This window comes from Watersipora subatra, chromosome 11 (assembly GCF_963576615.1).
Source record: "Watersipora subatra chromosome 11, tzWatSuba1.1, whole genome shotgun sequence".
NCBI classification, from domain to species: Eukaryota; Metazoa; Bryozoa; class Gymnolaemata; order Cheilostomatida; family Watersiporidae; genus Watersipora; species Watersipora subatra.
In genome coordinates, this window is record NC_088718.1 from 29,841,579 (window position 1) to 29,866,649 (window position 25,071).

The 25,071-nt window shown below is 34.3% G+C and overlaps 2 protein-coding genes across 2 annotated transcripts in view; one reads left to right on the forward strand and one right to left on the reverse strand.

The window, feature by feature from the left end:
- The window catches only part of LOC137408426 (uncharacterized), a 301,367-nt gene that overhangs the window by 70,430 nt on the left and 205,866 nt on the right, over window positions 1–25,071 (reverse strand). The window lies entirely within an intron of this gene.
- LOC137408602 (monocarboxylate transporter 3-like) lies at window positions 1,892–24,114 on the forward strand. Its single transcript, XM_068095182.1, has 10 exons — window positions 1,892–2,083; window positions 5,773–6,014; window positions 8,522–8,665; window positions 10,752–11,000; window positions 11,923–11,975; window positions 15,615–15,755; window positions 17,949–18,081; window positions 18,711–18,844; window positions 20,499–20,667; window positions 23,678–24,114. The coding sequence occupies exons 2-10, from the start codon at window positions 5,801–5,803 to the stop codon at window positions 23,854–23,856; spliced, it is 1,416 nt and encodes a 471-aa protein (XP_067951283.1). The 5' UTR covers window positions 1,892–2,083; window positions 5,773–5,800; the 3' UTR covers window positions 23,857–24,114.

The window sequence follows — 25,071 nt, forward strand, 5'->3', positions numbered from 1 at the left end:
ATCTAGTTGAAGCCAGGGTCAGAGGTTACGATGAACGATTCCTCCATAGCAGATTTGAACTCATGGCATTCAGATTGGTAGACCTGCACTCTCACCTGTTATAATCAACCTCTTTCAAGTATTTCAGAATAATTGTGCACATACCTATTTTCTGTGCCCTTCATAATACAAAGCGAACAAAAATAACGTAAATAAAGTTTGAACAAAAAACTGTTTGTTGCCAACTTCTCACCCTACACCTGATGATCTCCCATAGCAGACTAGACTGACAGGGCACCAGTATTATCAAAAAGCCTTTATGCACGCATCGCTTACAGTCTACCCCAATCGTTGATCAATGATCATAATCATTGATCTCTGGTTCTTGCAGCTCTCCTCTTGTTCAATAAGATATTCAAAAAAACAATCTTGAATGCAGCCCTAGGCCTATGGTGTAATATGAGTCGTAGATATTTAGTGCTCACCTCCAGAGAATGGAGAGATCAAGCGTAACATCATAATCTTAAATCCATCATTGCCTAAAGATGAATCACACACAATTTTAGTAGATTTTACCAGACGCTATCAGTATTTTTCTATCATTTGCGATTGTTTTTAGCATTTGAGTTAATACAACCGCTAGGAACTCGAAAAAACTGATTGCATTTCCTTCCGAAATGGCATCACTACTCGCTATCTTTGTTATAGTTTATAGGCGCTTACGTATTCTTCTCATTGGTTTGATTATATCTCATACAAAATAGCATTCGTGTAGGCGTTTTTAGTCTTTCTTTATACACAATCATCTTAAAATCATTTAACCTACTTCCTATTTGAAAATATGCCATAACCGGTAAAAAGGATAACAGACTCACAGATAAAAGTCTTCTTCCATGCATAGATAGTTCATATGTGGTGTAAAAAATTCGCACTTGTCACTCTTTTCTTAATACATATTTATGTTTCAATTACACTTTTAAGTAGATGATATTGCTAAAGTTAACCAATAAATTAATTTGTGAAAGGTGGGAGTATGAGGCTGGTGAATGCTTTCAAGCCTGAGTTCGAAACAATTCAAGGTATTGCTTCTCAGTTCATCTCGCGCCCTAACAAACGCAATCGCATAGTAATTGCATTGTAAAATATTAATAATACTAATAGTAATTGTTGCATAGCAAAATGCAACGCAATTGCACCCAAAGTATTTGAATAACTACAAAATTTTGGTCACTTTGTGCATAAAATGTTTTCAGTGTACTTCCAAAATTTTAAATTGAGTGAGTGAACTGTTCTTGAGATACCTCTGAAGTATCAGGCTCCTTCTAATCGATGGAAAAATAAAAAAGGTTGACAACATTAGTTTCTAATGTCACACTGATCGAAATTCTTAGTAATGAGGGATCAAAAATAGACAAAGCTAGAAAGGGCTAGCAACAAGCGCCTCACACTAAAGCTATTTTTCTATTAATAACAAATATACACACTCCATCAGACTCTGTGTACTGCAATCATTATGTTTCTTCAGTTACCTGTAAAACATCACTTTTTTAAACAGAATCAAAAAAACAATTTATGCTATTTGATTTATGATTTTTTTCAATTCTACATGCTTGAAACTCTAAAATGCTATTGAAATCAAAAGGAAACGTGAAAATCTAAATACTTTCAGAGTTGATGGAATGTTGTTAATACGGTCTGAGATCAGGAGACTTTCTGGTATATATAAGGTCAGGCTTCCAAGTTTTAACTCACAGATGCTCTTTTTCTCCCTAATCTGCATAGCATTAATTTGGCAGGTAATGAAACTTCTTGATCTAAGCTTATAAGAGCTTTTCAGTGCCAGTTCCGGGTGCATGACTCCTATAAATTACAAACCGTTTTAATGGGCTCATATTCCTTCGCTGGACTCTGCCATTTGAGCTTATCAATTCTGAGCTGCTCACTACAAAATTAATGAATGCTTTGCGCTATTGTATGAGAACGCAGCGATGTATTCCGTGTCAACAATGAACAGTTGAACTCATTTCAGCCTTGTCTTTCTACTGAGTGCTCGTTTCATTCGATATCAACTGAGCTGACAGGACGGTGACCGCCTAATCGTGAAGTAAGTTATCTTATACCTAGAGGCAATGATACTAGAAGGTTGATAGTTCAAATCCTGCTGAAGACCTAAAGGCTTTTTCTTGTAATGTTTTTTCTCAGCTAATTTTCAAATTCTGCACTAATCAGGAATCTGAACACCTTAAAAGTTCAAGTTGGTTGAAGAGTATCCTTTTTCAAACGTAAAAGTTTATACATTTTTATATTGCTAATATCTGATACACTAATAGTGTTAAAACAAAAACATTCAGCATGCTGTAATCGTATCAAACTAAACTTGTTGACATGTCATATCATTGAATACGAAATGAGTTTGATCTTTGCGCGGTTTTGGTATCTCCAACACTTGATCATATATCAGTTTACAAAATTAATTGTTTCATTTGTTGTATAATTAACAAGTTTAGTGCATTATGGTATGCTCATTGCAGCGTAAATCAATACTCTGTTAAGAATTGTAGTCTAACCCTTGTATTGTAGTCTTAATCTGTAGTACAGATTGAGAAAATAGATAAAGGACCGTCAAAAAATGTGACGAAGTGTTGACGAGCCAACTTAAACTCTGACAAGAATTTTGAAACAACATAAAAGATGGCTTACAACTTGAATTGTTTTTTGTAACCTCTTAGATTTGATGTTACGCTTATAATCAAGTAGAATTTAAAAGAGTTTTCAATGCGCTTAGCGTATAACATTCAGTAAATCATGTGAGGCGTAATTGCATCAGGACTGGAGTGTCGAGTTTGTGCAATCATGTGCAAAAGTATGGACCCACCCTATTATCTTTGCTATGATAAAAGCAGTGTCTGCCTGAAGACACAAATGGAGTGGTAGGAAAAAACATTCCTTTTGCGTGATTCAAACTCACCACTTTTAGATTGTTCGACTAACAATCTGCCACTTCCACAAATCGTCTACTTATATGTATTTTGGAAGAATTGTAATTACGCTTATTATCTATGCTTTATCATCTCAGTCTCTCGTAGTACACAAGACTGCCAGGATCATAGCTTTCATAGTTTTCATACACCTACTTAAAATTTAGTACACTCAGTTACAGACGCAGCGTCTTAAAGTACACTCAGTAACAAAGCGTCTATATAAGTACACTCAGTTACAGACGCAGCGTCTTAAAGTACACTCAGTAACAAAGCGTCTATATAAGTACACTCAGTTACAGACGCAGCGTCTTAAAGTACACTCAGTAACAGAGGCAGCGTCTATATAAGTACACTCAGTAACAGAGGCAGCGTCTATATAAGTACACTCAGTTACAGACACTGCGTCTTAAAGTACACTCAGTAACAAAGCGTCTATATAAGTACACTCAGTTACAGATGCAGCGTTTTAAAGTACACTCAGTAACAGAGGCAGCGTCTATATAAGTACACTCAGTAACAGAGGCAGCGTCTATATAAGTACACTTAGTTACAGAGACGGCATTTATATAAGTACACTCAATTACAGAGGCAGCGTCTATATAAGTACGCTTAGTTACAGAGACAGCATCTATATAAGTACACTCAATTACAGAGACAGCATTTATATAAGTACACTCGGTTACAGAGGCAGCATCAATATAAGCACACTCTGCTCCAGAGACAGCATTCTACAAGTATGCAATTGACAGCTGCTTAGCTGCATCCCTAGTAAGGTTTCATCCGAAGCCATTTACATGTACTCATATCATCATTGGTTTTATTGATTATAATAATTACAGCAGGCTTTACATTCCCTGAGCTCAGTATATGATAGCAGTCAGCATCATCTTACTAGTAGAAAGTGCTAAGGAATTACAGTACTCAAGGTTTACTAGCACTATTGTGAGCATTAAGAGAACCGCGTCAGATTGTGGCTGATCAACTTTTCATTGTTTCATCATTGATCGTTCTATTCATTGTGAACGAGTTTTTCATTCTCTGCTGCGTTTGAATACTAGACGAAAGCCTGGCATTGCACGGATAATTGAATAATAACCTAATGAATTTGAGTAACTTACCTGTAAAGCTAGATTTTTACTAAAATCTTTACTAAAACTTTACACGCCTTTTGAGCCAGCTTAACAATCATCACGCGTCATGGTCAACAGTGTTAGTTATTAAGTCCATACAAGTGCTTTATGCGTGAGTATCTTAATCTATTCGCCCAATCATCCTGTTGTATTCAGTTATAGTTAATTGTAGTTTAATGGTTAAGTTCCCTATGTTTATGTCCGGAGTTCCCGAGATCAAATCTAGTGTCGTGAGTTTCTTTTATCGCTAGATTTGAACTGCCGTAACTGGGCAAAAAGCTGAACAAGAAGACAAACACTGAGATTTCTAGAGATTATATTTAACATAATAAACTTTTCACTAGTTTCACATGAACTGCTTTCGTATGCTATTACTTTACTAATAATTATTATTAGTAAAGTAATAGCATACGACAGCAGTTCGTGTGAAACTAGTGAAAAGCTAAGCTACAAAACCTCAATTAATTCTCACATTGTGGGGTGTGCATGAGCAATACCACACAAGTTGAGTGGGATATCTGCTTAGCTTAGGCTACTGCAAGCAGAGGCTGTGCATGTTTTCACAGAGCATTGTTGTACAAACAATGACTCTATGATCTTGGCTGTACATGTCTAGGTACAGGGACAAGGTAAACTTGATGACTACAGACATCCAGGGTGGCAGAGAGAAATTTAAGGTTGAATGGCATTCCTGTTACCCCTAGTGGCCAAATACTATGTGTGTTTGATAACTAGTAAATTTACAAACAAATTGCTATTCTAACCAAGTAATTCAATATTTTATTTGTTGATATTTATATGCAGCTTGAATGAGAGATATTAAGACATTTTAACTCATTGCTACCTAACCTTGTGAACGCAATCGAGTCTCCTGATATTAGACAGTATTAACAACTTTCAGTTGACTGTGAAAGTGCTTAGGATAGCACAACTCCTTAGGATAGCACAACTCCTTAGGATAGCACAACTCCTTTTAAATCCTTCTAGAACTGAGTGTCATTTTAAAGCTGTAAGCTGGCAGAATTTATTGCAAGAAACCAAAATCCAATTTTTGAGCTCTTATTACCAAAAATTTTAATTACCGTGTTGTTAGAAACTAATGTTATGTTAGTAGCCATTTTTAATTTCTCGGTTGATTGGTAGAGCCCTCAATATAGAGCCTCAGTACCTCAAGAACTAATCATCCAATTTTAAACGTTGGAATTATACTAAAAACATATTACTCACCAGATATCAACTCGCCATATCATGTACTAAAATTCATAATCCCACATACTCTGGAAGTGTGAAACAAACAAAGCAAAACTACACAAAATAATTTACTCGCATGTTGGACTAGGTGGAAAAACAATATCCCAAAATGTTTCGGCTTCAAATGTTATTTGTGTAAATACTTAGCAGTCAGCAACATTGAAAATTTTTACTATAATAATAAATGCCATGCCGTCTGTCTGTCTGTCTTCCCAAGGTCATGCTAAAAGCGTTACGAAAAAAGCGCATTTACATTCCAAAAGCAAAAGCGCGTATTTTAAGGCATGTGCGCTACCTCTGCTCCACTTGTCTACCTTTTCACATCTAAGAATAATTATGTGCATAGTTATTACTGTAATGAGCTCTCACGGTGCATGGGACTGCCAGCTTACTAGATCTCATAGATTTTCATACATCTTTTATCTTTCAAGGTCTAAGAGTAAGTTAAAGATCTGCACCATGAAGGGGTTCTGCAGGCGGATAAATCTAAAAAAAGACAAAGGATACGCATGGCTAGTTCTGGCATTTGCTATTATTACTTATGGCCTCCACATGGGCTTTGGTCTGGCTGTTGTTGGTAACATGACCATAGCACACCAAAAACTCTTTGATATCGGTGTCGAGCAAGCCGGTCTCATCTCTACCGCTCACTTGGCCTCCATATTTCTCTTTGGTAAGTCTGTTCGTACTACTTTTGTAATGAAATCAACACGAGACATTACAAAGCAATACAAAAGTAACAATCTATATGTTACTCTGCCCAGTTTCTTTATACAATGATATTAGATTTTGATATTTAATTCTTCATTTTGAAAGCTTAATTTAAAAAGAAGTCTTTGCTACAAGTAAAATGTGTAAGGCTAGCTTGAATTGGTTAAAGATTTAGTCAGTAGAATTGCTAAATCACCATTTTAGGCATTAACTTGGTAAAATGAAAGAAAAACTAGTGAAGTTATAAAATGGTAGCAGAGTTTTAAATATTACGTATGGACTAATTTTACTTAAATAAAAGAAAATCGATCCTAGTCTTTTTTATTTATTTGAGAAATATCTTATCAACAATGTATAAAATTCTTTTCATGTGCAACATTGTTTTTTAGTTCCAAGTTGATAAATAGACTTTGAAGTTTCTACATAAATCTGATACTTGAAGGTTGCCTGTCTTGCTTGGCTGAGGGAACGTTCCAAGGTGGCAAGCAAACACTAAGGGCATCTGTTCAAGTGTTTTTTTTTATAACATTCTTTAGAAATTTTCTAAAGAATTGTTGCTCATAAGAAGTAAAGTTTGTGATAAAAATCTTTTACTCTCTTTTAAAAGAAAAAAATTGTGAAACCATACTGCATATAGATCGCCGCGGAATTACAGATCTGATTGATACAGAAATCACGCTAGAGTTTTTTGGCAAGGTTGAACAACTCCGATTTAAAATAGCAATGAAAATATGAAATTTTTTGTTCATGGCTAATGTTGCTTGGCATTGTCTGCTTGTAAAAATCTAAGAGCGTCTTAATCAATATTCCTAAACCACAAAAACAAATATAATACAATGTATATCATCATTCTGAATATTTGAATCTAATCTGCTCAACTTAATACTATCATTTAACCATTTTCTGCAGTAGAGTGTTAATTCTATGACTTCAGAGTTACTAGCCTTTACATTAAAGTGATAGTTTTAAGACATCAGAATAACTAGCCTCTTTAGTAGCATGGTAGCTCTATAATATCAGAACTACTAGCCTCTACAATTGCATGGTAGCTCTATGCTATCATAATTACTATCCTCTATAGTTGCATGGTAGCTCTATGATATCATAATTACTAGCCTCTATAATTGCATAGTGATTCTATGATATCACAACTATTAGCCTCTACAGCTGCGTGGTAGCGCAATGATACCATAATTACTAGCCATGTTACAAGAAGTATAATCATTAGACAAGGGTACTGAAGTCATTTTTGGAGACATTTATCTTCTGGGTGATTCAACCCCAATTCATTTTTGACGATTTTAATATTGAAACATTCTGGCAGTCTGATCATCTCAAACATCAAAAACAGTCACAAATGATATGCAAATACCGATAATTTCTGCTAAAATCTACTAAAGTTTTGAGTAAGTTCTTGTTTAAGTGACAGCCTTACGATGGTTGGTCATATGTACATACTAGCTGTGCTTTCCGACATTACCAGGGTAATAAAAATCAGCTTATAAACAATAAGAGATAATGGGAGTTTCCTGCCACTTGCTATTAGCCTGGCACATTGCCAATGGATAATTTGAGTAATGACTCTCATGACGTTATGTCATAACGGAAAGCGGTAGCGTTTTGCTCTCATATCGCGACATATGTCACCTAGCATTATTATCATCCTCGTGTGGCTGAATTGGTAAGGCGTCGGGAGGGTCCGAGATTAAATCTTCTGCGGCACGAATTCTTTATTCCAAGATTTTAATAGTTATAGATGGACATATACAATGATGAATGAATACACAAACTTTGAGAAATATCTATACTTATGCTACACTGGATTTACACGGTACACTGGCAACACTTATGATCAATAAAAAACTAGAAGGAACATAAACATTAAAATGATATTTAAATGGTGAGAAAATGAAATATGCTTGTTTGTCTAGGTACAACATTCTTGTATATGCTGACCAATAACACCTGACAGCGATAGGCTGTATTTTCTTCAGAAAAAGCTAAACTGCATTATAACAAAAATAAGTGTTGAACATCAAAATTTATTTATAAACAGATTCTGATAATTAGGTATCTTTATTTTCATATATTTTATAATCTAAAAGCCCTTTATTGATTATGTAAGCCATTTGAGGACAATATTTTTATTAAAGGAGCACATATGACAAAACAATATTTGTGTAGATGACATAGATATGCCTGAACCAGTCTCACTGTTATCAACTCAGAGGTCAGTTACATTAAATGATAGTTTGTGTACGACTGCCTATTTTGCTTATAACTGATGCAAGTTTTTGTTGCAAAAAGGATTCCTAAAAAAATGAAGTGCTTCGATAAGCTTGACCTATATAAATTTTGCACAAATCTGTTCTCTTTGGTTGGTGCTAAGACTAGATCATCAAAAAAACAAATCAGTGCATTTTACAAAGATATTATGAAGCATGACTTCTAGCAATGGCTATTTTACAGGGCCAATCGCCTCACTGTTTACAAAAAGGTTTGGCTGCAGAGCAGTATCAATATTCGGAGGATGCTGTGTGATAGTTGGTGTTGGTGTCTCATCATTTTCTACTCAACCTTGGCACGCGTTTGTTCTCTTCGGAATCGTAGCAGGTTAGTGAGTTTGACGTTATACTAAATTGATGGATACGTCTAAGCCTAAGTTCTACAACAAGGTTTAGTGAATTTGTTGTTTTGAGTTGTCACACTGTCACAAAATACTGTTTCCCAGGGGTAGTCATGTGACCAGCTCAAAATAAGTCCTGCAGTCAGAAGTAACCTGGCAAGTGATATACAGCTTGCTAACCCAGTTAAGAAAAGAAATAAGGTTGTGGAGAGTTGTTGATTAATTCTTCTATCTGGTGTATACAGTAAAGTTTTCAAGTATTGAATGCACCCGCTAACAATATGTTTCAGTATTTATAGTGAGTCAAATAGTTTAGAATGTTCTAAGGTCGTTGGCATTCACTAACAGGTGATTGCGCAGTGCAAACATTTCCCAAACAAAGCCGCAAGCTGTCGAGCAGTAATACCTTGTTTTATGACAATAACTGCTACGTGCAGTATGAAAACATGCTTTAGAATTTGTGACACTGATAAAAAATTTGTGACATGTGCCAACAAGCCTTTTTTAAAACATGCACAGCTTTTACATAATCTTGTGACCTAATTTAAAAAGTTATTAGTAATTAATTACCGTAGTGCCCTGAGCAGTCCAGAGCTCAGTGAAAGATTGTCAGGTGGCACTTATTATAATAAGTACAAATAACAATAGTATTATAACAACTAATATAAATAATATGAGTAAATTGTATAAATAATTATATTAATTTAATATCATTATAATAGAATTATTATAATGCATAATGATATTATTATAGTAATATTTAATTATTTTAATAATATTTATTAATATAATAATATAATAATTTATAATAATATTTGATAATAATGATATTATTATAATTGCTTTTATTATAATAAAAATTGTCTTCCGATTGTCTAAAATGAATAAATTATATAAATAATGATATTATAATAATGATATAATAATGATATTATTACAATAATATTTGATTATTTTAATAATAGCATAATATTATAACAATGATATTATTACAATTGCTCTTATTATAATAAAATTGTCTTCCCATTATCTAAATATTTTACTCTAATCTTAATATTATTACTATGATCTCTCACTACTTCGCGGCTTATTTTTTTGACTTCAGTAAAAAACACTAATCGAAAAGTTGAAAATTAAAGTAAAAAAAAACGGAACACATAAATCTCCCTCATACTCTGACCCAGTAAGATACCTTATAGCCATCATAGTTCACTATTTTCCTGTTACATTTTCTGAAGTGTAAAACTGCAATGCACTTGTGACACTCTTTATCCTACCTCCTAAACACCCTCGACTCTCAAGGTTGTCTAATAAATTCAAGAAAAAGAGAAAAATACTTGCAATTAATGAAAGCGTGACTTTAAAAAATAGTTTTTATTTTGCGTGATTTGGCTTATCATGGGTGGCGATAGACCTGGTTCGAGTGAAAGATTATTTTAGATACAAGATCATCTTGTCAGTAGTGAGGAACAAACTCACAGGCTCGAACTGAAATTTTAGGTTTAATCCCTAAATACATAAAGCTTCGTGAAATGATGATTTAGTTGTTCGGTGGCAGTTTTTAAAAATCGCTACTGCTTAAGAAGATATCGCCAATCGTTCAAACGATATAGTCGGATAATGGCAATTTATCTCCCACCTGATGATTACAAGAGTGAACAATACCGGAACTATAACACACGGGCCTTCTAGTATTATGAGAAACATAAAAAAAAGTTTTTAATTATCATTAAAACAAAACAGTTTCTTTTCAAGTTCAAATACAAAAAAATATTAACAAAAATTTACAATTTATTTACATTATAATATTTCAATATATTTCCAGTCATCTACTTCCCATATTGTACCAAATCAACTGATCACTTTAATTGTGATCAAGTTTTGTTGATTTTAATCTTGAAACATCTTGGCAGTCAAAAATTACCTTGAACATCAAAAAAGTTGCACACGTTATGATAAATCCTACTAAAATGTTAAACAAGTTCATCTGGTACAGTTATTTCACTGTAAGAGCATCTACTCTAATGATATGATACAGCTTGATATGATCAAACTGCGTGCTTGTTGTTCTAGGAGCTGGTATTGGATGCCTGCTGATCAGCTCCACAGAAGCTTTAGCAAAGTATTTTGACAAGTACAGATACCTTGCATTTTCTCTCGTCACACTTGGACAGAATGTTGGGATCACGGCATGGGCCAGCCTCTCCCAGCTTCTTTTAGATAACTTTGGCTATGCCACAGCTATGCGAATTTTAGCGTCTTTCCATATCGTGCATGTTATTTTCGGGATAGCATTAGTCGAGCCTACATCAGAAGTATCTGGTAAGTCCAAAAACTCAAATACATGCTAACGGAGGTGGTATTTAAAACTTTAAAACCTGGGCATAAGATAATTTAGGAGGTTGTTTTCTCATTTGTTCCTACACCGAAGTAATGTAACTTCAGTTTTATAGTTTCGCTTTGTTTTTTCCAATTTGCGTAAAATTAGAAAACTTTAAATATTTGTTCAGTATATTTTTTAAGCATAATTTAAAGTTTAAACTTTTTCATCACTGCGCTAAGTTTATTATTCTGATCAAATTAATTCAAACAGATTTTCAATAATTTGATATACCACTAGTATTTATGCAATATCTAGAGAACCAATGCAGATATTGTTTTACTGTAAAATGCATTTTGTTCAGTAAAATTTTTCTACAAGATAAGTATAAAATTAGTTAGTGAACTTTGATCTTGCAAAACTTTTGACAATTCCTTTGCATTGAATGAACGCGGTGAATTTGTTTTTGACATGACGATAGTGAACTGGTTTTCCAGTTTTGAAAAATAAGTAGAAATGGAATCGCTTAGCAAAAAGATTTTCGATTGGTTGCACATAGTGTATGCCATGAAGTGTATCAATAAATTACAGATACATGTATATAGTTTATGCACATTTACTCTAAACTAATAGAATGATTGGTGCAGGTGCTATTGTGTCGGCAAATCGGTACGTTGCTGCTGTGCTGGCATCATAGATACCTTAAAAAATCACATATTGATATGGGATTTTTGAAGTAACTATGACACCAAATGTCATAGGTTCGACTCCCGTATGAAAAAACTATTTTTCTGTAGCTTTAGCTATACTGACACAAGTTTTATTATCATAAAAATTAGATCTTCTGACAAAGCGGTTACCCTATAATCTTTAATGAACTTTTTCAAATTAGTGAATATTTTGCAAACAGTTGTTGTTTTTTAGAAGGCAGGAAAAGAGAAAGCTTTTCTGACCATCCAGATGCAACGAATATAAAGGTAAATAATCAGCACTTTTTGTTAAAGCAAAACTAATAATCATTTTACATTTATCTATAGGATTAATGCTATTATAGTTGTCTCCTCACAAAGAAGACAACTCACAAGTGAATTAACTATGCCATTTAAAAAAAGGTTAACTATTTTAAGCTATCTTTTAACCTCAAATTATTAAATATTTAACCTAAAATGATTAACCTTTTTTAAAACTAATTATGTAATAATTAAAATGAATGACAATCTCTGTAAAAGATTCCACAATATATTGCAGCTTCTTCCTAACTTCTTCTCGACCAATCGTAACTCTACAAATTTCAGACATTCCCACTTTCTCCTAGAAAACTGGCAATAAAAATGTTTAATTAATCTCTTATTTCCGTACTTTAAATAGGATTCACCAAGTGACAGTGAAATATGTGATTTTTTATTCTAACCTCTAAAACTTTTTTCTTAAATGTTCCAAATATTTGTGGTAGTAGCGGGTTTTGGGCAGAATTAAGCTACTGACTTCATGAAAAGACAACTCCAAGCTGATCACTACTTTCTGAATTTTGTGGGCCTTTGCCTACAGTAATCAACATTCTAATAAAAAAGATATAGTTTGTTTTGGTTTGTTATACCCAAATTCAGAAAGCTCATCAGTTTATTGTTTTTACACAATAAAGGGTTATTTCAAAGATGATAATATAACATAATATCAATTTTATATGGTGTTCTTTACCGAAAGTACAATGCAAACTTGTTTTTAGGTTAGAGTATCAATGCAGTGAAAGATTATTATGATCAGCTCACACGTTTTTGTCAAAAAACTGATTTGGCTCTAAATATTCAAAACTTAGTTTCCTAGCTAGCGGGTTTTAGCATGTCTAGCAATGCACAAAATTATGGCAGCATCTTAATGAATATAGCATGTGCTATATTTCATTTAAGGCCGTTGTGTTGAAAATCACCACAGCCACGCAGTTTCATATAATATATTTATCCAGAATTTGTGAGCAGTTCAAATATTCAATTAAAATTTCATATATTTCAACAAATAAAAACCTGGCACATGTTTATAGCTCAAATTAATAGCCAGCTCTTTGCTTTGAGCTATTTCAGCATTATTGGTAAATTCCTCAGATATTTCCAAGATTTTTTGTAGCACAACACAGCTTTTTAAGATATCCGGTGATTAACAAATTTACCTCATAGTTTAGAATTAAAGCTCAGCATAACTTGTAACTCTTTGAAGTCAAACAGCAAAAGATTTTTATTGAATTGAATCAGATGAGAAAAGTACATTTTGAGCTGTAAACTGATGTATAGATTTATGCAATTTGAGCTAAGCCGAGGTATGAAATGAGAAGATCGTTCTATCAACAATGAACACGGGCTCGCCATAATTTTACAAGGTTCAAATCTAGTAGCTCTTGATATGTAACTTTTCCAAGTTTGCAGAAGTAAACGGTAAAAACTAACTTATTTACATGCATTAACAACATAGCAACATAACAACATAGCAACATAACAATTAACATAGCAACATAACAATTAACATAGCAACATAGCAAGGTAGCAGCATAGCAACATAGTAACATAGTAGCATAGCAACATAGCAACATAGCTACTAGCATCTCTTATGACCCCTCTGATGTATATACAGAGTTTCTTGTTGCTACTGAAATTAAACCTTTACCTATGGGATTGGTTTCAATTCTGAAAATTTCAGGTAAATAATCTTTTCATACTCGCAAAGTTTTAGCATTTGCCAAAGAGGTCACTTGCAACTACCGTTTATTTTCCAATTCACAAAAACTTCCTATTCTGAAATAATCAAACTTTCCAAGTCAGTCATTTATCACAAGCTTGTCAGTTATATAAAGGAGTTGTCCATTAGCCTACTGGTTGTACAGTCTTTATCGTGAGTGTTAGCACCCTTGCATATTTTCAACGTTTTCAGCGTTATTTTGTACATTATACGCTGTATTATTTATTAGTACGTAGTTAGTGACATAATCAAGAATCTCAGTTTTCAGATTATATATCTTAAATCTTATAATCTTCAAGATATATAAGATCTTATAATCTTATATATCTTGAATATTATATATCTATATATTTTCAGAATGAGTATTTTGCTCAAATACTTTCTGAATTATTGTTGATTTGCTGCCTATAAACGGCCATCGCCTTTTCACACCAGCGATTTGTAGTGCGTGTTTCATTGCTGTTTGGTCTGCTTAAAAAATGACTTGCAACAAAATTCCCATTACAGTTATTTGATATCAAAAGATTCACCATGCCTTGCTCTGTTGTTTTGTAAATGCAAAATATGTGGGAATATGATTACAAGCTCTTAAAAACTAAAAAACAAACAGTTAATCGCAGCCACAGTAGAGAGAAACCGCCGTAGTTTGGATTCTTGTTCCAAAATGGCTCGAATGTGATGTAGTTGTGAGAGATGGTTTCTGTTTACACTTTCATGCAACCTTATTCGTTGAAATATTTTCACAAATATACTTCACACATTTAATAGAACCATGTCTATTGTTCTTACGCGTCTGTTTTATCGCCATTGTAATGCTGTCACTTTTAGCAGTGATATCTTATAACTTACCGTAAAAATTCATTTAATTTTTTAACCTTCCCTCGAAGGAGTACATATCATTGTCTGATAATCAAGACGAGCCTGTTAGTCACCTGTGATAATCGAAAAGTGCTGCAAAAATTATTTGCGAAGTATTGGGTCACATGATCAGATTACGACTTGACGATTAGATCAAGCCGAAACAAAACTGTAAAGTAGCGAGCATCTATATCTGATACGGGATCTTCGGTAAAACCCGAAGTGTTTGTCATAAACTAGTGCTATGATAAGTTTAATATTGAGCTTTTTATTGGCTTTTCAGTTGATGTGAGAACATCACGTGACAAGACAATACCCAAACTGTCATGACTACGTCAGAGAAATAAACATATTCCAATGTACGGCGGCTTTTCACTTTTAAGCTTTTAAGAGCTTGTAATCGTATTTCCATATATTTTGCACCTACAACACAACAGAGTAAGACATGGTGAATCTTTTGTTACCTAATAACTGTAATGCGAATTTTGTTGCAATTCAACCTTTAAGAAAAATCATGATCTATATTAGCAAAAAAATTAAAACTTGGCAATTCTAAAATTAGAAAATTATTTATGCAAGTTTAAAACTATATAAAGAGTTAGAAAATTAAAGATGAGTAGTAATACAATCAACATAACGAATAAAAAATGAGCTAAAATGTGAAAAAATGAAATATCTGCTATTGGTCACTTGAAGAAGTCACTAAAAATACAACCAAAGCTTCTACCAAATCTACTATTTAAAACATGAAGTTTTTATGGCAGACAACATTGGCCTATAATGTAACATATAATCATGTAGCTCTTTTATACAAGGCACTCTGCTCAATAGATTGATGTCGCACAGTCAAGTGAAGCATTAGGAAAAATAATGAGTAGGTGACAAATACGTACACATAAGTAGAGGCTACACAGACAGCACTAAACAAACCTATAATGGACAGGTCAAATTCCTAGAGGTGATACCATTTATGATCATGGCTGTAGGTTTGCTTATAAGTTTAAAAGAAATGTATGTACTGTATTCTATAGAATGAGGTAGCCTGTGAAAAAATAGGAGAAGATGAAGAGCAGGGAGAAAGTACGCAGAGGGAAACTAAGTTGGAAGGCAGCATAGAGATGACCAAACCAACATTTCGACAAATATTCACTTCGACTTTGAAATCATTTGAGGTGAAAAGTAACGAGCTTAATGTGATCATCATATCGGTAGATTTGTATGACAAGATTGAGGCAGCGGTGTCAGGATCATCGTATCAGTAGATTTGAATGACTAGATCGAGGCAGCGGTGTCAGGATCATCGTATCAGTAGATTTGTATGACTAGATTGAGGCAGCGGTGTCAGGATCATCGTATCAGTAGATTTGTATGACTAGATTGAGGCAGCGGTGTCAGGATCATCATATCAGTAGATTTGTATGACTAGATTGAGGCAGTGGTGTCAGGATCATCATATCAGTAGATTTGTATGACTAGATTGAGGCAGCGGTATCAGGATCATCGTATCAGTAGATTTGTATGACTAGATTGAGGCAGCGGTATCAGGATCATCGTATCAGTAGATTTGTATGACTAGATTGAGGCAGCGGTGTCAAGATCATCGTATCAGTAGATTTGAATGACTAGATTGAGGCAGCGGGGTCAGGATCATCATATCAGTAGATTTGTATGACTAGATTGAGGCAGTGGTATCAGGGAAAGAGTTGGAGCCACTAAAACAATAATGCTTAGAAGTTTTGGCTGCCAAAAAAAATCCTTTGAGCTGATTGAGTCAATAACAGAATTTTATAGATTGTTTGCAAAAATGCTGACATGCTGAATAGCAGCAGCCTATAGATAAAATGTATATGAATGGTATCATCTAATTTGTTCATACAGTTTAGCTTGACTACAGTTTGTGTTTTCCTAGACTAGAAAAAATTGCAAAATGTGTGCCATATTATGTGCTCTACCATACACAGACAGAGAACACAGTTTTTAAAATTTAACTATACGATGATATGGCTAATTTCTCAATACTTTGCAAACGTTTAAAATTTTTAGAAGTCTTTTATCAATATATTCATGTAGTAAAAGATATTGAAATCATAAAATCTAGTAAATTTGTATATATTCATAAAACTGTCATTTCTTTCATTATGTTGTCAATGGTTCTAAATATTTCATCATCATCCTATTACCGATTTTGGTAAACTTTGCTGTCTAAAGCTCTTGCTGTCTAAATCTTTTGGGAACCCTTGCTGTCTAAAGCTCTTGCTGTCTAAAGTTTTTGGTAAACCTTGCTGTCTAAAGCTCTTGATGTCTAAAGCTCTTGCTGTCTAAAGCTCTTGCTGTCTAAAGCTCTTGCTGTCTAAAGCTCTTGCTGTCTAAAGCTCTTGCTGTCTAAAGCTCTTGCTGTCTAAAGCTTTTGCTGTCTAAAGCTCTTGCTGTCTAAAGCTTTTGCTGTCTAAAGCTCTTGCTGTCTAAAGCTCTTGCTGTCTAAAGCTCTTGCTGTCTAAAGCTCTTGCTGTCTAAAGCTCTTGCTGTCTAAAGCTTTTGCTGTCTAAAGCTTTTGCTGTCTAAAGCTCTTGCTGTCTAAAGCTCTTGCTGTCTAAAGTTTTTGCTGTCTAAAGCTCTTGCTGTCTAAAGCTTTTGCTGTCTAAAGCTTTTGCTGTCTAAAGCTCTTGCTGTCTAAAGCTCTTGCTGTCTAAAGCTCTTGCTGTCTAAAGCTTTTGCTGTCTAAAGCTCTTGCTGTCTAAAGCTCTTGCTGTCTAAAGCTTTTGCTGTCTAAAGCTCTTGCTGTCTAAAGCTCTTGCTGTCTAAAGCTCTTGCTGTCTAAAGCTCTTGCTGTCTAAAGCTCTTGCTGTCTAAAGCTCTTGCTGTCTAAAACTTTTAGTAACAATCGCTAGCTGAGAATGTAGGGTAGCGTGGCTCACAAAAATTGTGGGGAGCCAAGACTACAGAAAAATACTTCGTGAATTTGAAGTTTAGTTTATCTTGAATAATTTTAATATGTGACGAGTCCAAGAAACAATTGTGACCAGCTAACTCAATAGCTCACAATTGAGTTAGCTCTATTGTCATTGGTCAAATCGACTACCCAATAACTACACTGTATGTCACTACAGCTTTTGCAGCTCATATCTCAGGGCAAAAACCTTTGCTGCAAAGTTTGTAGCCTCTGATCTGCTGATTCACCACAACATTATTATTTTTAATCTTGTTAATATAGAGGAGCTAGCAATGTTTAGTTTCAATTATTTTAAATAACTTTTGCCATTAATATGGCAAAAGCTGTTTATAGTTGTCTAAAATTAAATAAACTTTCTATTTTAGGCAAGTTTTTATATTTGCCTAAAATACAAGTTATCCTCTCTTGTTTTTAGGCATGGATACTGATCCTTAATCAGCTACTATGGGGCACAAATGAGGCTACAGCCTTGGCCTTTACCAATGATTTCATCGTCTATAAGCTTAACCTGAGTGAAGAAGAAGCTGCTCTGGGAATTACAATACTTGGTAACCTACCACCATCTCATCCTTTCCTTCAGTCCAGTTTTGACTAGATCATTCACATTATTATCATGATCAATTAATTTGTTAAGTTTTCACTCAGCTGATCAATGAATTTGAGCTCAACCCATTACATAGTTACCAAACTAGATATAAAATGCTTGTAGCATGTAATGGTCTTGGAAAAACTCTGTATCAGAATATGTTAAGCTTAGAATGGCTGCTAAAAGAACTTAACTGAAATAGTGGGAATTTAATGTGTTGTCAAATTTGCCTTACAATCTAGCCGAAGCCAAATAAGGGTGATAATGTATTTGTGGCTGATATTTGCCTGGGTAAACAGTAAGTCAAGTTTTCTAATTAAACAGTAACTTGAGTTGCCTAAGTAAACAGTAAGTCGTGCTGCCTAGGTAAAGAGTAAGTCAAGTTGCCTAGGTAAACAGTAAATCAAGTTGCCTAAGTTAAGCAGTAAGTCAAGTTGTCTGAGCAACATTGTAATCAGTGGCTTTGTGCTTTAGCTTGAGATTTTGGATGGTTGCATTGTCTGAGTTCCTATAACTATAGACATCTACAGCTGTTGCTACGGTAACATTACCTACCATTCACAATTAAAAGCAATGCTTACACTATTGTAGGCATTGCAACCATTTGCGCGAGCTTACTGGTGATGGCCTTAAGTAAGCTTACATTTAATAGGACGATTCCACATGCAGTCGGCACAGCAGTATTTGGGCTCTCCACTATTGGCATTGCTTTCAGCGTCAACAAGGTATCTATCTTCTGCAAATACCACTGTATATACGGCTGGTCCCACTCTATCTAATGCAGATACTACTGCATCTAAATTGCAGGTGACACTGCCTATACTGCAGGTACCACTGTATTTACTGTAGATACCACTGTATATACTGCAGGTGCCACTGCATCTATATTGCAGATGCCATGGTATGTACTGCAGGTACCAATCAATCCACTGCAGCTATGACTGCATTTATATTGCATTTGCCACTGTGTGTACTACAGGTATCGCTGTATATACTGCTGGTAACACTGTGAATACCGCAGGTAGCCACTATGCATATTGCAGGTACTACTGTGTATGCTGTAGATACCACAGTATATACAGTAGGTACCACTGTATATACTGCAGGTACCACTGTGTATACTGCAGGCACTACTGTATCTGTATTGCAGTTGCCATTATATATGCCGCAAGTACTACTGTGTGTTATGAGGACAGAAAGGTAGGACGTGCAGATCAAATATTATATTCCATAAATTATGGTTTGCTTCAACTTTATTTTGAAAATCAACAATGAGTTTTATTGAGAACAATTTTGAGTTCCATTAATAAAAACATTTAAAAGGAGATCTACTGACGTATTGTTGACGTGCTGACATACCGCTGACATACTGCTGACATGTTGCTAACATACTGCTGACATACTGCTGACATACTGCTGATGTACTGCTGATGTACTGCTGACATACTGCTGGTGTACTGCTGACATACTGCTGATGTACTGCTGACATGTTGCTGACATACTGCTGATGTACTGCTGACGTACTGCTGACGTACTGCTGACATACTGCTGACGTACTGCTGACATACTGCTGACGTACTGCTGACATGTTGCTGACATACTGCTGACATACTGCTGACGTACTGCTGACATACTATTGACGTATAATGTTTAGCAATGATTAATCAACAGCGAGTAAAGCTGTTTCCTGTTCCTTGTTGATAGATGCACGAACTGCATGTGAAAAAAATTAATTGCTTTGCAGATTAAAGTTGATAAAGTAGCTTTTATTTCAATTCAGATATAAATATATATCATTTTGAATGAAACACATTTATCAAATTTGGTGCCTACAATTAAACAAAACCTGAACTTTATATTTGTTCTTGTATATTTGAACTTTGTAAATTTTTGAGTTTGGTTGTGTAAAGGTTTCCCAGCGAATGATTTTAAAAAGCATTGAATGATATAAGTTCAGTCATCTCAAATGTCACATAGAATGCATCTTCCTGAATAATACTTGTTCTTGGTCATCTCCCCCTTATGTTTGTGTAAGATCAGTCTAGTTCTTACTATTGGTTGCATTGCAAGTTTCTCTTTCTTTCTAGGAAACAATTATTCATGTGCAAAGATTAGGCAACTAGGTTGAATCCTGTCAAGGTTATAGCTATTTAAGCAACTCTCTCGACCTGTAAACCTAAATTCTATAAAGGGAACACCTATGCAATAAAATTACGCTGCTAATTCATCGGCTAATTTGTGTGCTTAGATGCCTGTCCTGATATTGCGGACATGACAGGAAATATAAGTTTTTAAAAATAAGGTCAGGTTTATTTTAAGCATTAGAATCACAAAACAGGGCAGTATTTTATATAACCTTTATGTTTTTTAATGTTGCAGGCTATGTTCTACAGCATGTGTGCATTATTTGGCTTAGGACATGGAACGTGTATTTCCAACTTAGCAGCCTTCCTGTATGAATACACAACAGCTGATCGGTTTGCAATATTGTTTGGAGTAATGATGCTGGCAGAAGGTGTAGCAGTCATTAGCTCAACTCCACTAGTAGGTAAGGTCTTTCTATCTCTTGTCATACTAACTGCCCTCATAGACCTCTGAATTCTACTAGTAGGTAAGGTATTTTTATTTATTCTTATACGTCCTACCTCTGTCAAACTCTGCATGTAAAAGCCCTTCAATCTTTCTACAAGAAACCTTTTGAACACAAACAGTTCTGATTGTTTCCTATTTTAGCTTTCTACTCATATTGTAAAAGTATTTTATAAGAATTGATCATCACAAATGAACTTTTACACTTTCAACTTAATACAGTACAGTCTTAAGTCTGTTAGCTAACTTTATGCAAACTGAGGGAAGAGTTGTTAACTCAAATCAGTTTATATGTCTAGTTAGTGTGTGTAGCTGAAGTGAATTGCTTGCATGATATACACAGAGCTACTCATATCGTTGATTCTCGGAGTTGTTTCCTATCACAATAATTTGATGTCATCTTTACTACTGGTTTTTGCTGCCAGAATTTCATTCTTTTAACTGTCATCATAAAAACTGCCTTTATACCAAGGAGAGACATTGTTGTCTTTGTCTCATGTGAAGCAGCTCACCAATGATGCTTGACAAGGGTACAAGGCTACCAAGGATGTGTTCGCTAGTGTGCACGCCTACCAATGATGTGTCGCTAGGGTGCAAGGCCACCAATAATGCATCCACTATGTGCTAGGCCACCAATGGTACATACACTATAATAAACGCTCACCAATGATTGGTTCGCTAAGGTGCAAGCACATAAAAGGTCCCTCCAGTCAATTAGGAAACCTTGGCATACCCTGATCAGGCAATGTAATGATGACAGACTCTTCAAGACTTGGTGCTTCTGTTAGATTGCAGTTAGCAAATGAACCACTTGTGATGACTTACTGATGCACTTTTCTAACAACTCAGTATTTTCTAACAAATATTTCTGTTATTCTAATAAACTCTCTCAAATAAGGCGATGTGAGGTTTGATTCATCAACTCCTGGTTATGAGTAATTCTGTACAAGAATTTTTACTGACTTGGCAAAATTCTTTGGCTGAAATGTTTTGAGAAATTAAAAATATCAATTATTCCTAATAGCACTCTGAGTATAAAGATTCTTGGCTAACTTTTGACCAGTCAAAACAATGAAATGAAACTGCAGAAACTTATAAAATTATTTATACCATTAGTATGAGTTTTTTCCTCATGAGACAGGCTCAGCTCCACATTGAATTTTGGCAATAACAGCGTTATATCATCGATCATTGGTTTTACTCTCAGAGTATCTTAAACAATAATCTTTACTAAAACTACTTGAAGATTAAGAAAAAATACTACGCTCAAAAGGATTTGAACCTTCAACTTCTGGCTTATTAGACCAGCGCACCATCATCTGCATCGATCAACCACCTTGCCACACTATGGAATAATTTTGCAAATAGTTATTACACCTGAAAATCTCTCATGATGTGCTAGACTTCCAGAGTATTAGTATTAATAAACACCCTTTCTTTGAGTTAACATTGCATCATGTGATTTATTGTCTGGTCTATCATTTATAAAGTTCATGTCTGTCGGTTGATTATGTTTGTCAAATTAGCATTCACCATGTTGGCCAACGCACTCTTATGTAATTCTGCATTGACTCATAGTAACAAATTAATTTAGCACAATTCTAGCTATTAGTAGGCTGAAAAAAAGAGCTTTCAAGCACCAGGTAACTTAGGACCTCTAGATTCATCTAAATTATCCTATAACTGGTCTTCAGTCTGTTGCGTACTGCTTAGTTGTGTTCTTGGTTCCGTATGGTGCCAAGTCATGTTGGAAAACTATGATTTTTATTTCATCTGCCAAAATAGACGCTTTACGTGTCATTAGTAGTTTGTATATACTGATAGTTGTCAGCTCATGTAAAAGACAACTCCAATTATTAGTTGAGAAATTATAGTCAAGTTGTGCCCATAGTTATAACATGGTTGATTATATATATGGGTGCCATTATGTAAAATGTGTTGTTAATTTATCAGGTCAACATTATTGGATGTTTGGCTAGAGTTTCTAAAGGATCTTTAGAAACTCCTATTTTATATAAATAGAAATATTGTTTTCTGCTACCATAATAAGACAACTGCTGTATGTTGACATATTTATTTAATTTGTTTATCTGTATTATTAATGACACAAAATTCAAAACAGATAAATTTTAATGTTAATTGCATTAATAGATTAATGAGATATTTTTTTAATTGGTTAGAGTTTTTCTTCAAGTTTCTTTAGTCACCCAACCTTTAACCTTTATTTAGTCACCCAACCTTTAACCTTTATTTAGTCACCCAACCTTTAACCTTTATTTAGTCACCTAACCTTTAACCTTTATTTAGTCACCCAACTTTTAACCTTTATTTAGTCACCCAACCTTTAACCTTTATTTAGTCACCCAACCTTTAACCTTTATTTAGTCACCAAACCTTAAACCTTTATTTAGTCACCTAACCTTTAACCTTTATTTAGTCACCTAACCTTTAACCTTTATTTAGTCACCCAACATTTAACCTTTATTTAGTCACCTAACCTTTAACCTTTGTTTAGTCACCCAACCTTTAACCTTTATTTAGTCACCCAACCTTCAACCTTTATTTAGTCACCCAACTTTTAACCTTTATTTAGTCACCCAACCTTTAACCTTTATTTAGTCACCCAACCTTTAACCTTTATTTAGTCACCAAACCTTAAACCTTTATTTAGTCACCTAACCTTTAACCTTTATTTAGTCACCTAACCTTTAACCTTTATTTAGTCACCCAACATTTAACCTTTATTTAGTCACCTAACCTTTAACCTTTGTTTAGTCACCCAACCTTTAACCTTTATTTAGTCACCCAACCTTCAACCTTTATTTAGTCACCAAACCTTTAACCTTTATTTAGTCACCCAACCTTTAACCTTTATTTAGTCACCAAACCTTTAACCTTTATTTAGTCACCTAACCCATACTAATAACGATAAGTAACTTTGTTAATACAATTTGCTTCTTATTTTGTAGGCTACATTATACTGCATGTAGGAGAAGAGTATGGCATGATCTTCTCTGGCTGCTGTGGTGTTATAGCTACACTTTCTCTTCTACCAATTCCAGCTCGTAGAGTATGGAAATCACGGAAATATGCAGAAGAGATGGAAGTAGCTGTGACATTTCAAAAAACAAAGACAACAGAAACATAGTATCAACTTTGAACACTTTTTTACTAAAAAATATCTTTCCGTCTTCTACAAGTATGTAATTTTTTTGTTTGAATGTTACACTGAGGCAGTTTACAAAGAGAATTCTGTCATCACTAGCAATATCTATTTTGGAATTTAAACTGAGTGCAAATCAAAAGTGGTATTAAAGCTTCTAAAGGTTGCTCTGACACTTACTATAGGCACGACATTCGGACTTCCAGATTATAGTGTACAACTTGGTTCATACGCTGAAACATTTCTTAAGGAAGTTCTCTAAAATAGAGCTAACTGAAGGAATAGCAACTCAGTTGAAGAGATTATTATATTGTGAGCTGAAGGTTGTACTAGCTCTCTCGGATATGTAATACGTGAGAATTCTTTCACATTTACATGCATTTCTAAAGAAAAACTATTTCTCAATAAAGTGTATATTTTCTTTATTGCACTTTACAAAAGCAACATTTTAAGTAGGTTATAGTAAAGCATAACAAATAACTGGAGTGCTTGAATAAATTAAACTTTTTTACTCTTTTTTAGCTTGATGTTCTTCAAGGGGTTTAGCATAGTTCTGTTTTATTCTTTTGCACTTCTCAGTTACTGATGGTAAAACTTTACCACTTACCTGAAAAGCACAGAAGCACAAAACAGAACTGTCATGGCTCTAGATAAGAGCCCAAAGCTACAATAAGATTATTAAGTTAACTTATTCCAACACTCCAGTTACATGTATTTGTAACACTGCAATTTTTAGAAGGTTGAGTGCTGCTAGTATATAAACAAACACTGTTAACTTTTTGTGTTCTTCTGTTTACTATAAATAAACAAAAGAATACATAGAGTTAAACAACAACTGTAAAAGCCATTTAAAATTCTTATGTTCCAATATAAAATACAAACTATGTCGATATCTGCCGCATCTTGCTGAGTATATGACATTTCTTGCACGTCTTCTTACTGCATTTAAAACACACCGAGAATAACTAAACCTCGGCATAATATTCAACAAGAAATTATCTATGCATTTTTCTAGAGCTAGCAGTTTATAAAATTTTTTATAAAACATATTGATGAATTACAACTTATAATGCAACTGAGAAAAAGCCATGAATCCATGAAACAGTCATTGTTGAGGCTTGTAAAGCATTTGCTAAAACAATAACTAGCTCATCTTAATTCAGACAGAATCATTGATACCAGATCAGTAAGTTACTTGAA